The sequence below is a fragment of the Octodon degus genome, unplaced genomic scaffold, assembly GCF_000260255.1.
Source record: "Octodon degus isolate 3935 unplaced genomic scaffold, OctDeg1.0 scaffold00197, whole genome shotgun sequence".
Classification (NCBI taxonomy): Eukaryota; Metazoa; Chordata; class Mammalia; order Rodentia; family Octodontidae; genus Octodon; species Octodon degus.
This window is the reverse complement of record NW_004524773.1, coordinates 2,632,789-2,648,210: the sequence shown is the minus strand read 5'-3', so window position 1 is coordinate 2,648,210 and position 15,422 is coordinate 2,632,789. Positions and strand designations below refer to the sequence as shown.

At 43.0% G+C, this 15,422-nt stretch overlaps 1 protein-coding gene across 1 annotated transcript in view; it reads right to left on the bottom strand.

The window, feature by feature from the left end:
- Znf112 (zinc finger protein 112) overlaps nucleotides 1–15,422 on the bottom strand; it is a 51,689-nt gene that overhangs the window by 4,791 nt on the left and 31,476 nt on the right. The window contains 3 exon segments of the mRNA XM_012517628.2: nucleotides 4,648–4,731; nucleotides 6,922–7,048; nucleotides 10,439–10,493. Coding sequence (XP_012373082.2) covers nucleotides 4,648–4,731; nucleotides 6,922–7,048; nucleotides 10,439–10,493 — 266 coding nt within the window.

Below are 15,422 nucleotides of genomic sequence, written 5' to 3'. Positions count from 1 at the left end.
GACAGAACCTGAAAATGGACTGAAGATCAAATCTGAAAAGTTTAATGGGCTGTCATCAAGCAGACAGTGAACACCCAATGGGAGTTTTAGAAGAAGGGGAATTAATATAGTAAAAGGAATATACAAATCCAAGAAGCTTAAACTCTAAGAATAAACCCCAAAAGATTCACATTGAAACACAATCAAGGGGCCGGGGAGATGGCTCAGTGGAATAAGCATTTCCCTGGCAAGCACAAGGGCCTGAGTTCAGTCCCCAGTTCTGCCAAAAAAAAAAAAAAAAGAAAGAAAGAAAGAAAGAAAGAAAGAAAGAAAGAAAGAAAGAAACAATCAAACCATCAGAGACAAAGACTTGTAAAAGCATCATGGGAAAAGACTCATCACATACCAGGGATCCTCAGTAAGATTATGAATAGATTTCTCAGCATAAAACTTGCACACCACGGGCTGGTGAGATGGCTCAGTGGTCTAAAGCACCTACTTAGAACAAACTAAAAGCACAGGGACCGCGGTTCAATCCCCCAGCACCACATGCCAGCCAGCCCTGCCCCCTGGTGGGCTGAGCTGGCCACACATACACACACACACACACACACACACAAATAAAATTAAAAAAAAAAAAAACTTGCACACCAAAAGACAATGAGATGATTTAAAAAACCCAAAACTGTCAACTAAGAGTATTTTATCCAGAAAGACTTTGCAAAGGAAGAAAGCCCGGCATGGTGATGCAAACATAAGCCTGCACTTGGGAAGCTGAGGCAGGAGGGTCACCTATAGTTCAAGGCCAGCCCTACAACACATAGTGACACTGTATCAAACACAAGTGTTGTGGGGCACACACTCAGATAAACAAAACCTAGTGGAGACGCTGCTCACCACGAGCCCTGCGCTATAATATTTGCTAGATGAAGTCCTTCAAATACAAAGGACACTGACTGGTACCCCAAAGCCCTCTGAAAACCAAGTTCTACACTAAAGGTAAGTCTTCAGGCAAATACAAAACCTGTACTATAATTGGATTCAATTTCAACTTAAATTTTGTTATAGGATTTGTAAGGTTAAAGCACACAGGAGTCACACAGCAAGTGGATATGAATGTAGAACAGGAGTCTATCTGTAGTCAGCCGGTAGCTGTTGGATTAGTGACTCTTCCTGGCTTCCTCAAGCTGCTGATCAATCCTGGATGCTTATCTTTAGTGAGAATGAGTTATAGAAGTCCGCAGATATTACATTTGCAAAGATTCAGGACATAAATCAAGCATTAAGTATATAAAAGAAATCTGAAAGGCTGGCTATACCTAATCTCGGTATTGATGACAAATACTGGCTGGTCCTTGAGAACTATGGAGCTGACATAAATATGATTTCAAAGCTGTACATGAAGCAGAAGCACGATCCTCCTTTGGCTCGAGACCAGCCTCCCACTGCTGGGAAGCTCTTGTAGGCGTGTCAGCTCTTCCACAGAATCCAGCAACCCTTGCGGCTCTTCTAGTCACACCTGACCATGTTAAGGATGCCCGAGGCAAAGCCTATAATTTGCCATTACAACAGTGTGGCCAGGGTCCTCCTGGAGTTTGAGGTTGTCTATTACGGCCATGGCTTCAATAGGTGAACCCCTAAAGGGTGTTCTGTAAGACTAGCCACACACCGGGGTCCCCCTAACATTTGTAAGGGCTGTGCCTATAGGATGTACTTAAAGATATTTTGTGAATCACTTGGTTCAATCTAGGGAACTGACTGGGCGCCATATTAAAATATGTTCATGGAGGAAAGTAGTTATTAATTTAAAAAATCCTTTTTAAAATGCAGGGAGAGACTGGGCGTGCTGGTACGTGCCTGTAACCCCAGCACTTGGGAGGCTGAAAACCGGAGAATCACGAGTCCGATCTGTGTAGTGAGACCCTGTACTAAATACAAAAATAAATAAATGAAATAAAATGCAGTGAGATCCAGAATGTGTTGGTAAATGCCTGCGTGTCTGTTAAACAAAGTCTTACGTTATCTTTGGCTGTCCTGGTAGTTAATCTAGCTAAATCCTACTAATACTTGTATTTCCTTATAGATTGTCAAGAAGGTGTATCTCCATAGCTGTATAAATTGCATCTCTAGATAACTGAAAACTGAATTTAGAAGGCTCTGTGACACTTTCATTAGGAATGTAAGTGAAATTATCATGGAGCTAAATGGATTTTGAGAAGTCTCCACTACTGCAGTGTCCACGTATCTACCAAACGTGAGGTTCATGAATAAAACATCTTATGAAAACAAAACAAAACAAAAAAAAAGGGGGGGGCAGGGAGATGGCTCAGTAGAATAAGCACTTGCCTGGCAAGCACAAGGGCCTGAGTTCAATCCCCAGTTCCACTAAAAAAATCCAAACAAACAAACAAAAAACCCATGAAATTTCGTTGGGGAGATGGCTCAGTGGATTAAGTGCTTCCCTGGCAAGCACAAGGGCAAAAAAAAAAAAAAAAAGAAAGAAAAAAGAAAACAAAAAAAGATTAAAGCACACAAAATTTGAAGGCCATGTTAATGGGTGTACCGTATATAAAGACGCAATCTGCTGACATCAGTAACATAAAAGGCAAAGGTGTACAAAAATGTTGTTGAAGTTAACTTTATGATGCTTTACGTAATCTTCATGGTCACAACAAAATAGCTACAGAAAACAAAACCAAAGTTTGTATTATAAAGGAGAGAGAGACAGGGAGACAGAGAGCGAGCGAGCGCGCGAGTGAGCACGAGAGCATGAGAGCACACCCAGGCGAGGTATGGTGGCATACGCCGATAGTCCCAGCACTCAGGAAGCTGAGGCAGGAAGACTGCTGTGAGCCTGAGCCCCAGGTGGACTACAGAGCAAGAACTTACCTCAAAAACAACACAAAGGGGCTAAGGAGACAGCTCAGCAGTCCAGGTGCCTGCCTACCAAGCACAAGGACCTGGGTTTCATCCCCAGTACCGCCCGCTATGCTGAGCCCACACCATGCTGGCCACTGAAACCAGGCATGGTGGTGCACGCCTATAATCCCAGCACTGGGGAGGCGGAGACAGGAGGATCACTACCAGTCTAAGCTGTGTAGTGAGACCCTGTACCAAATAAATAAATAAAGATTTTAAAAATTAAAAAAACAAGCAAACAACAATAAAAACCCAAAACAAAAAAATAACCAAACCAAACAGAACATTAAGGAGGGGACAAAAAAGCTGTGACAATAAAAACCAAAATGTCAACAGTTGTCAGTGTCTGACTAGTGTACAGAATGAAAATTACTTGGATGAGACTTTGTTTAATCACCAGGGAGGCCAGAGGGGATCTCTCAGAGTAAAGGAAACTTCTGCCCCATAGTTTAGGTGCACAGAGCCTGCGCGCTTTTCCCCCACAACAGGAAGTCCTACTATAATGTTAACCGATTAAACGCCCCAATAAAAAGACATAGATTGAAAAGATGGATTTAATAACTAAGAACCATGCAAGCTTAAATATCGCATGGTTCAGGGGCCAGGAAGATGGCTCAGTAGAATAAGCGCTTGCGTGGCAAGCACAAGGGTCTGAGTTCAATCCTCGGTTCCACCAAAAAAAAACAAACAAAAAACACATGGTTTCTCTTATATGAGAAACCTAAATTATAATTAAAGAGCAAAATAAAAGAAAACAGGGAGCAGGGAGCTAGATCTCTCTCAACTAGGGAGGGGAGAAAAAGGGAATGAAAAAGGAAATTATGATTTGTTACATACGCCACAGAAGGAATGTGAACAGCGTGAGTCATGTGATAGAAAAGAACTAAGAACCACATATATGCTTCAATCTAAGGACACAAATAGGTTTACAGTGAAAAAATGGCAGAAGATATTCTTGCCCGATACATAAAAACAAGCAGGGCAGCTGTACTAATTATGAGAGAAAATTTATTTGCTTGTGAAAGCAAATAACTTAAGGTCATTAAGTTAAAAAAAATTTAAGATATAAAGAATGTTATGTAATGATTAAACTAAACTCCCCAAGATTTAACAGTTATAAACATACAGCTGCAGCACAATGTGAATGAAGTTAACACCACCACATACTTAAAAATGGTTAAAATGTTGAAGTGTACGTTACATATTTTACCACAACTAAAAACACACAACAAGCTAGTTGTCTGGTGGCACAGAGCTCAGGCAGTGATCAGGGCAAGCTGAGGACAGAGAGTGAAAGGAAGACAGTATTTTTTTTTTTTTTTTGGCGGGAGCAGGGGGCACCTGGGATTGAACTCAGGACCTTGTGCTCGCCAGGCAGGCACTTATGCCTGCTGAGCTAGCTCCCCAGCCAGAAGACAGTATTTTAAGCAGGCTTAAATGACTTCTGAGCAGATGTAGGAATTAAATAGGGGCTGAAGGGTTACTGGATTCCAACCAGAGAAAAGGAAAAGGCAGAACACAGCCTTGGTAAAGCTAGGAGAAAAAACAAAGCTTTGTGACCTCCCAAGCCCAAGGCTGGGTTTACTGAGTGCATGGGAAGCCGGAGGAGGTTGGGAGGTGGAGTGGCCAGACAGGACAGCCCATGGATCTCTCCGGTTGGCATTGGAGAAGAGGGCACTCTGAGCAGAGGCAGAGCCACCAGGCTGTTACCACCATGGCTCCTGTGGCACAGGACTCATGAATGCCTACCTCTTTGTGCTTGGGTCTCCATCACCCAAAGCTTTTCCTCTCTCTCCAACTGGGATATCATATCTGGCTTGAAGGACTGGTGTCCTGTGAAATGACAAGATTTATCAGAAAATGCTAAAGGCAAAGAGTACTGAAGAACTCTGGTTCTCATCCCATAAAATAAGCCTATACCCTGCACCACCAAGCAATGTTTATCAAACATTTTTATCATGACATAGCATAGTAAGTATATTAGCATTAGGAAGATATTATCATACATGAACTACTGAAATATGAGATGCAATGAGCTTTTCTTTTTTTTTTTTTTTTTTGTATTTTAGGACAGGGTGTACAGGGTATATAGGGTCTAACTGAGTAGATCAGACTTGTAGTGATTCTCCTGTTTACAGCCTCCCAAGTACTGAGATTACAGGCACACGCCACCATGCCTAGTCTCAATCACTGTTTCAGCGCATCCAGGAGCAGGGCTGGCACACAGACCCGGGGATCGAACTCCATGCCCCTGTGTCTGCCTAAACAGACACTTTAATCCGCTGAGCTATTTGGCCGGCCTGCAATGATCTTTGTAGCTAGTGTTTTTTTTCTTTTCTTTTTAATTATTTGGTACAGGGTCTCACTATGCAGCTCGGACTCATGGTGATCCTCCTGTTTTCAGCCTCCCCAGTGCTGGAATTACAGGTCACAGTGGCCAGCTCAGCACGCAGGGGGCGGGACTGGGGCCAGCGTGGCATGTGGTACTGGGCCAGTGTTTTCTTCACATCCCAGTTCTCACAACCATTTACTGTAATCACCTACAGTTACTGTTACAACGCACAGCAGCACTGACATGACTGCTCTAGTTCACACATAAATGCCGATTACTGTAGTTCATGATCCACCAATGGATTACGACTTACAGTAGAGATAAGAAATAGAGACTTGGGGCCGGGGAGATGGCTCAGTAGGATAAGCGCTTGACTGGCAAACGCAAGGATCTGAGTTCAATCCCTGGCTCTGCCAAAAAAAAAAAAAAAGAAAGAAAGAAAGAAAGAAAGAAAGAAAGAAAGAAAGAAAGAAAGAAAGAAAGAAAAAAAAAAAAGAAATAGAGACTTGCCACAGAGGAATGTGATCGATGATGCATAGTGTGCCTGGGGAGAGTCACATGGAGAGAAAAAACATTCTCTCAGGCTTTCACAAAGAGCAAATTGGCCAAGCAATGGCCGTGACTCATCCTCATGGCTGACACTGACAAAGGATCTACAAAGTGCGGTACAGGGCTACAGGATAAATCCTGAGGGGACTTGAACGACCTTATCAGATATAAAAGTTACATTTCTTGTTATATGGGTCTTGCTTTATCTTGGTCTTAACCATCCAACAGAAAAGTATAAAAATGAGGTATATAAAGTCAAGTCATATTAATACGATGAGCTGTAAAAGGCTCAAGTCAATAACTTCTGAGGATAACCCACTAATATTATAAACTGCTAGATAGTGTTGGATTGTTTAGCTGAATTCAAACACCTTAGTATTTAGATGCCAATAGAATATTCACTTCTGACAGGACTAAAAAAAAAGGGGGATACAAAGGAAAGATCATTTTGAATTTATATATACAAAATAGGATAGATATACAGCTACTTTCGCTTAATTCAATGAAAAGAAAGAGATATACTAATAGTGTTTGGACAGGATATCCTGTCTGCTTCTTGTACTGTGGATAATCACTAAGAAGATAACAATGTACAATGTATTGATTATCAAAACTGTCCTATTATTCAGCATTCATATTTATTTCTCAATAAAATAAAATAAAATAAAGAAATAGGGACTTGAAAGGTGGATATGGTGGCATATGTCTGTAATCCCAGCAATCTGGAGGCCGATGTAGGAGGATCACTGTGAGCTTGAGACCGCTTGGGCTACAAAGTGAGCTCAAGGCTAGGCTGAATTGCATAGGGAGACCCTGTCTCAAAATGACAAACAACAACAACAACAAATAGGGACCTGGGGCAGCTAAGGGCTACTGTTCATTTGTACTTCATTTACAAAAACAAATTTGCCTTGGAACAAAGATCAGCAACTCTGTCTCTAGGATAGGAGACTTCTCTGAGGAGCTTCACTTAGAGGAAGAGGCCAAGGCAGAGGCCAAGAATGCTGCTAAATCCTCTAAAACACATAGGAGAGTCCCTGTGACAAACAACTGTCCAGCTCCAAACACAACCAAGTCAACAGCACTGACACAGAGAAACCCTCCTCAAGATGGGGCCAAGGTGCACAGCGAGCTGTCCTCACCCACGGAGAGCAGGTTCCTGAAGTTCTCCAGCATCACGTCTCGGTACAGCTTCCTCTGGGCCGAGTCCAGCAGCCCCAGCTCCTCCTCACTGAAGACCACAGCCACGTCCCTGAAGGTCACTGCCTCCTAGGGCATCGAATATGTGTTATTTCAATCTTGTACCCAGGTTCCTATTTATCCCCTTACAAAAGTGTGGGTGCAAAGGCACCAAATAGCTCAGTGGGTTAAAGTGCCTGCTTAGGCAGAGTTCAGCGGCCAGGGTTCAAACCCCGGCGTGCCCGCCCCTGGGGTGCGCTGAGACAGTGATTGAGACTGGGCGTGGTGGCATGTGCCTATAATCCCAGTGCCTGGGAGGCTGAACACAGGTGGATCACTAGGAGTCTGATCTACATAGTGAGACCCTGCAGACCCTTACTAAAACAAAAAAGGCAGATGCAGGTACGTGTGTGTATCGGTAGGGGTTTGAAAAAATAAAACCTGGTACATATAATATGGTGGCCTTTAGATACTCAGGACCCTAGAACTATCATTGTTCAATCATGTTTTTACATATTTTATAATTTGGGAGTGCCGATCTTGTCAAAATGTTGTGTTGATGTTGTGCCAACTGTGTCAGCAGCGTCCATCTCTCTCCTCTCACTGGACAATACAGACCGAATATATACCTTACCCAAAAATACGAAATGCTTCAAAACATTTCTAAGTGCTACTACCATTTAGAAGTTTAGGTGTTACAGCCATTGTGGATTTCAGCTGAGGGCTGCTGAGCCAGCAAAGTCTGCGCAACTATTCCAAAATCCAAAAATCTCTGAAATCTGAAGCCCTTCTGGTTGCAAGCCTTTCAGAGAAGGGGTTGTCACTCAACCACTGTCAGCCCTCACCAACCTAACAGGCCTGACTCCCTGGGGCGGGCAATGCACTTCACTCTCTGCGTTCCCAGGAATGTGTCGTATCAGTCACCGCGGCAGCACTGAGGGCTGAGGTGAGGAGCCCAACTCCGGAAACCGCCTCAGTTATTAGTCTGAGGCAATTGGCTGAGTCTCTAACTACTTACTACCTCAGCTTCCTCACCTGTGTAACGATACTTACATCATGAGCTGAAGAGATTAAAGAAGGGAAACCATGTAACGGTCTTAGAGTCTAATGTAAGTACTCAACAAATGCCAGTGTCCCATTCCCATCATCTGTTTTATCCTGTTCATGACTACATGCTATTCTATAAAAGCAATGACCTACAATGTATTTAATCATTAAAATGCACATTAATGCAAAGACTTTAAAATGATAAAACAATGCTGCAAGAAACATCTTACATAGATCTCAGCCAATTTACTCTGGTTATTTTGTTACAGTAAGTTCCAAAAAGTGGTAATACCGCTGCAGAAAAAAAAACCACCTTTATTTTGCTAATGGCTATTGTCCCAGTTAACTTGTCCTATAAGAGAGCGTAAGTACCTTTGATTCTTCACTATCTTATATTTTCTTTCTTTTTTTTTTTAATTTTATTTATGTGTGTGTGTGTGTGTGTGTGTGTGTGTGTCCAGCTCAGCCCACCAGGGGGTGGGGCTGGCTGGCATGTGGTGCTGGGGGATCGAACGGTGGTCCCTGTGCTTTGTTGAGCTTGTTCTGAGTAGGTGCTTTAGACCACTGAGCCATCTCACCAGCCCCAGTATCTTATATTTTCAAATCTTAAATAATTTGGTAACCAGTATCAGTACTTTTAAAATTTTTCATTTATTTAATTTAAAAAGTATTTATTTATTGCTTATTCCTTTACTGTGTTCAGTCCTACTGGGGTGATTTACATACCAGGAAGATTTCTATCGTGAATACGAAACCTTCCAGGCAAATGTAATTTCCCATTCCTAGCTGTTATTTGCCTCATAACTATGTGTGGTGTTTTCAGGCAGGAAATTAAGGTGTTTTTAATCTCAAGAGTCTGTCTTTGTTTTAGAGTTCTGAGCATGTATGCACTCAATGACCAGAGGACACATCTGGCAAAGAGCCAGTCATAGGAAGGGACCAGGAGAGAACAGTGTTATCTCTGGAGCCCTTCATCTGCCACGACCCACCAGGAACACACATCACAGTTTCAAGTCCCCAAGTGGAGAGCTCTCTTTCCTTCCTGTTCTTGCATCACCTGAGCCGACTACCAGAAAAACCTGGACAGGCGTTAAAAATGTCACTGTCAGCTGGGCACCGAGTGGATGTCAGTCGGCACCGAAAGGTTTACAACTCTCCCTCTACACCCAGTTGATCCATGTGGTAATGCCATGCAAGTGCCTACAACTATTAGGTTTCTGAAAATAAGTATGTAATACTTTAAAATACATGTTTAAAGCCGGTAAGAAAAAATTCCTAGGGCCCAGGATTCAGCTCAGTGGCAGCACCTGCCTGGCAAGCGCAAGGTAGTGAGTTTTACTCCCGATACCAAAGAAAAAAATCCTAGCTGCTCATTTGTTGAAGCAGCTCAAATTATTTCCTTTGAGGTCAGTAGCAACTGAATGCTATGAAACAGAGCCACACATAACCCCTTCTACAAAATGAGGCACCACATGTGGGAAAACAAGTCTTCAGAAGACAAGGAACAAAATATACAATCTTGGGCCGGCAAGATAGCTCAGCGGACTAAGAGCCTGCTTTGGCAAGCACAAGGACTAGGGTTCCATTCCTGGTCCTGCATGTGGTGCTGGCCCTACCCACAGGACACAGTGAGCCAAGTCCAGGCATGGTGGCACAGGCTTGTAATCCCAGAGCTGAGGAGGCTGAAAACAGGAGGAGGCTGCAAGTCTGAGCTGCATAGTGAGACCCTGTACCAAGTACATAAATGAAAAAAACAACAACAACAACAACAAACACAAACACAGAATCTTCAGAATTCTTCACTGGGGAAGAAAGGTAGAAAATGTGTTCAAAATAGCAAAATTTATAAAGCACAGGAATATGAGGAATGAAGAAAAATAAAATTAGGCAAACTATGGGGGGGAAAGTCACCAGTGAAAATGTAGGTGAAATAAAACAAAACTTGAAAACTAAAAATTGTACCCAAAATATGATTATATGTTGTACCTAATATGCACTGAGAAGGAATACAGGGAAATGAGGGCAGCTGATTTTTAAGGTCTGTAAACATTTATTTATACTTACACTATTTATGTTTTTTTTCTTTTAAACAAAATTTAGTATTTTACATTGTTATTTGGAAATAAAAGGCACGAGCCTGGCACAGAACATTTTTCCACTGCTCTGGTATCCTCCACCTTTTCCTAAAGATGATAAAAACGTCATTTTAAGAAACCCAGGGCTGGAGAGATGGCTCAGTGGTCTAAAGCACCTACTTGAAACAAGCTTGGCAAAGCACAGGGACCGCGGTTCGATCCCCCAGCACCACATGCCAGCCAGCCGCGCCCCCTGATGGGCTGAGCTGGCCACACACACACACAATAAATAAATGTAATAAATAAAAATAAATAAATAATAATAAAAAAAAAAGAAACCCAAAGGCAAACAACTCACCTGGAACTTGGTCATTGTTCTTTTCCTTCTGGAGAAAGGCAGAGCATGGGCAGATCACGCTGGGGAGGGGAAAAAATCAGGACAGCTGCAGTGGTGAAGTTAGACATGGCGCGCTTTGGGCGACCAGATGCCTCTTTCTCCAGGCGGTCACAGTTGCCCACAGCCTGGGGACAAAAGGGGCCAGATTCCGACCACCTACCCAAGTCCCCTCAACAGTCTTCATTCATGAACAGCCCTTCTAACACTTCTAACTTCAACGCTTCTTGTCATCATAATGGGGCCAAAATACCCGGGTTCAAATTCTGTCATTTCCATTTATTGTCTACCAATAGTGCAAAGCTTGGGCAAATTATTATTATTTTTTAATGTATTTGGTACAGGGTCTCACTATGCCACTAGGACTCATAATGTTCCTCCTGTTTTCAGGCTTCCCAGTGCTGGGATTACAGGCCTGGGCCACCATGGTGGGACTGGGTGGCCGGCTCAGTGCGCTGGGGGGCAGGGCCAGTGGGGCATGTGGTAACTTGAACAAATTATTAATGTCTCTGAAATCCACCTGGAAATGGGACAATAATGTTAATAATGTTCTCTACTTCCTGTAGATTTTTTTCAAACAAGCAGGTGCTGTTATGTTTCAGAAAACTGCCCACTGCAAAGTGCTTTTCAGAACTCAGAGATGTCTGCGACCTATGAGCAAACCTCACCCTCAGGAGTCTGTAATTCCAGGTGTCTCACATACAATTTCATGTACAATTTTTTCCATCAATAAGTTATCATGGATTTTTCCTCTCCAAGAAGTATAATTCCTTCCAAATAACTTGGACACGTCTGATCAAAGTGCCTTTTCCCAGATGCATGGAACTTTTAACTAAAGAAACAAGCGTTGCACAAAATTTCCCACGGCCTCGCATTATGGCAGGCATTGTGCAAATCTGTGACCAAGCTAGTTTCTCTGTCTGGTATAGACACAGGGCCTTCCCCATGCTCCTGTTGGAAGCACTCTTCTGCTGGGAACAACCCCAAAGCAGGCAAGGATCAATGAGAGGGGGCAGCGGCTCTGCAGCTGGGGCGCCCCTCCCCGCTGGGCTCAAAGGCGCCTGAGAACAAGGGCGCTTTCCCGAGGATCACCGTAGAATTACTGGGAAGCGCTAACATTTTACTATGTCCCACGCATTGTTTTAGTACATCTTACACACGGAAAATCTCGTTTAATTCTCACAAAAAAAGCAACGTGGAAGCCACGAAGCCTTGATGGCCACGAGGAAACTACGGCAAGGAGGGATGAAGCGACTTCCACAGTATCCGCTGCGAGGAAGAGGCAGGGCTGGCTTGAGTGCAGGGGAGAGTTGGGGCGGCGGAGAGCGCGGGAGTCCCTCAGACTCCAGGCGCGCGCCAACTACGGCCTCCCGATCCTTGTCCCGCCCCTCCCCTGGTTTCTCTTCCCCAGGCCACGCACCCGGGACCCAACAGCTGCACAGCCCTGGCCAAGACGGTTTGGGGAGGTCGGGAAGACCCACGCGCTCTCACCTTACCCCCAGCGAAATCACTCAGCAAACCTCGCCTTCTGGGAGCGGAAGTGCCTCCGCCCGCCTGCAGCACCTGGACTCCATTTCCCAGAATCTCAAAACGGAAGTGCGTCACCTCTCTGGCGCCGCTCGGACTACATTTCCCAGAATGCTCACAGTAGGCTGGTTTCTATATTGATAAAACTATACTGGTCGTTTTTCTGGTACTATTGCTATCAGATTTCTTTTTGTTTTATTAATTTCTTAAGGCACACCAAGAAGCAATTGGTAACCATTAAAATATGTGGCAGTATCAGAAAGCAAGATATTCAGACAGATAGTGAGGTTAAGCTCAACAGCCTAGGTTGTATGGTAATAACAATAAGCTTCTCTTCTGGAGGGTTAACAAACGAAGTTTGCAGACCAAAATTAGAGAAAAAGGAGGGCTACAAGGAAAGCCAACATTTTGGCCCTAGCCTTCCAAGGTCAATTAAGACTCAGTATATACGAGAACTTGTACTGTAAGGTCATGTAACTCAGTTGTGTCCCAAATTTTCTGATCAAGGAGATTATGGGGCCAAAGAGGAAAGTGATCGATGATGTAGAGTGTGCCTAAGGAGAGTCACATGAGAAGACACTCTCTCAGGCTTTCACAGAGAGCACATTGGCCAAGCAATGGCCGTGACTCATCCACATGGCTGATACTGACAAAGGTTCTACAATCTGAGGTACAGGATCTCAGGATAAATCCTGAGGAGATTTGACTGACCTTATCAGATCCAAAAGCTACAATTCTTTTTACATAGGTCTTGTTTTATGTTGGTCTTAACCATCCAGCAGAAAAATATAAAAATGAAGTACAAGAAATAAAGCTATGTTGTTATGTTGAGCTGTAGGGGACTCAGGTTAACAACTTCTGACATTGCAAGTTAAGTGGAAGACCCAGTACTATTATGGACTACTGGACTATTTTGGAATATTTTGCTGAGTTTATACACCTATAATATTTAAATGATGGAACTAAACAAAAAAAGGGGGTATAGATGAATGACCATTTTGTATCTGTGTATTCAAAATGGTATAGATATATAGCTACATTCTCTTAATTCAATGGATAGATATATAGCTACATTCTCTTAATTCAAGGAATAGAGGGATTTGTCCTAATAGTGTTTGTAAATAGGACATCATGTCTGCATCTTGTACAACAAATGTAAAGCCCAACAATTTTAGGATCATAAATGAGGCTAAAAACAAAGTGTCTTTCAGTAAGGGGGCCCACCCGCTAGTTTGTGGCTATAGAGCTTAGACAAACCATGTCCCTAAAACAAAGAGGACATAAAAACCTCAGATGGGGTTCTGTTACTTGGAAAGCAACTAAAACCACTGAGTTAGCCAAGAAGTTGCCCTTGGCCCTCCCCTTGTTTAAATTCTTGCAAGAGACATACATTCCCAAATCCAAGGCCTCACTATTGAAAGCCATAACAACAGGATGTCCCAGGTCACAATGCCTCGATTTCTTAAAAACATTCCCGGAATATGACAACCACAAGGTTAGTCCCCCCCAGCTACCCCCAGACTTACTCCATCTGGTCATCCGGTATTGTAATCCACCAATTATTTTAAAGGTCAACCTACACTAACCAATGTGATCTGCTTCTGTAACTTGCTTGCCTCCACCCTAATTTGTGGTTTTCGCCTTTAAAAAACTATGCCTGTTTCACTAAAGTCGCGCTCTGTTCCTGCGTGTGCAGACCGCCCTACGTATACATAGATAATAAAACTTCCCCTTTGTGACTTGCATGAGAGACTGACTCTTGGGGTCTTCCTTCGCGGCGACTCCACCCTTACACAAATAACCACTAGGGGGGCTGGTGAGATGGCTCAGTGGTCTAAAGCACCTATTTAGAACAAGCTTAGCAATGCAAAGGGAACACGGTTCAATCCCCCAGCACCACATGCCAGCCAGCCTCGCCCCCTGGTGGGCTGAGCTGGCCACACACACACACACACACACACACACACACACACACATCCAAATAAATAAAAATAAAAAATAAAATAAAAAACAAAAAAAAAACACAAATAACCACTAGGAAGGCAGTGTGCAATGTGTTAATTATTGGAACTGTCCAATTTGATTTGAAACTGTCTCATTGCTATTTATTTCTCAATAAAATTATGGAAAAAAGAAAAAAAAAGAGTAGGCTAAAATGGAAAATGTAAGAACCACTTAAGCTGAGCTAAACTGAGCTGAGCTGAGCATCAAACTTCAGGAACACTGCATCTCAAACTTGTAACAAATGCTGACTCCTCATATATTACTAGTACAGCCTGTTGAAAAACAGAAGTGGAGTTTACTGCTTTAGCAGAGAGTGCCAATTTTCTTGATTCTTCTGCTAACCTTTTGTAATGTGACCAAATACTTGACCAAAACAATTTAAAGGAGAAAAGATATATTTTGTCTCATGGTTTCAGTCCCATGATCAGCCAGCTCCATTGCTTTGCATCTGGTGGTAAGGCAGAAAAATAGTGGAAGAAGCTGGAATCCAGGAAACAAAAACAAAGGGACTGACCTGGAAAAGATATCCTTAAGAGGCATGTCCCCAGTGACCTACTCCCTCCAAAGAGGCCCCACCTCATAATAACCAATGGGTTCATCCCCTGATGCCTTTAGCTCCCTTCACAATCCAGCCACTGCTCTAGGCATCTTAATCTCAATCAAACTGCCAGTGAGGATTAACCATCATACATCTGTTCTTGAAGAACAGCAGGGTAACAGCAGAGGATGCTAAAAAGATCCCAGGTCCACTATTCTTGCCCCATGCAGATTCATTAGGTGTGATCTACACAGAAGGAAAGGGACATTAAACCACTGGTGATTACTGAGTCTTTTGTACTGTGCGATATCCTCTTATCTATTTCCCAGGACTTCTTTTGATTCTTTCTTACCTTCTAATCATTTCATATTCTGCGCATCTACGCTGGGCTCTAGCAGCTTGCCACGTTCACCTCAAGCTTTTGCATCATGCTCTTTACTTTTTCTCAATTTCCTAAATGCAACAACACCTAGGTCTTAAATAACTTGAACAGAAATTACAGAATTGCTGCTTTGGAAAGATATCTCAGGGAATATTCCTGTTGATGAGGACTGGATATTTTCCTGCTTTCTTTGTCTAGAATTCTACTTGTTCTAATAGTCTTATACCCAGAGGACATGCTTTTATTTTATTTTTGTTTGTTGGTTTTTTGTATTGTTTTGGTGGTACTGGGTATTGAACTCAAGACCTTGTGCTTGCCAGGCAAGCACTTATTTTACTGAGCTATCTCCCCAGCCCCAAAAGTAGTTGGCTTCTTTTTTTTTTTTTTTTTGGTTTGGCAGAACCAGGGATTGAACTCAGGCCCTTGCGCTTGCCAGGGAAGCGCTTATTCCACTGAGCCATCTCCCCGGGCCCTGAGGGCATACTTTTTTTTTTTTT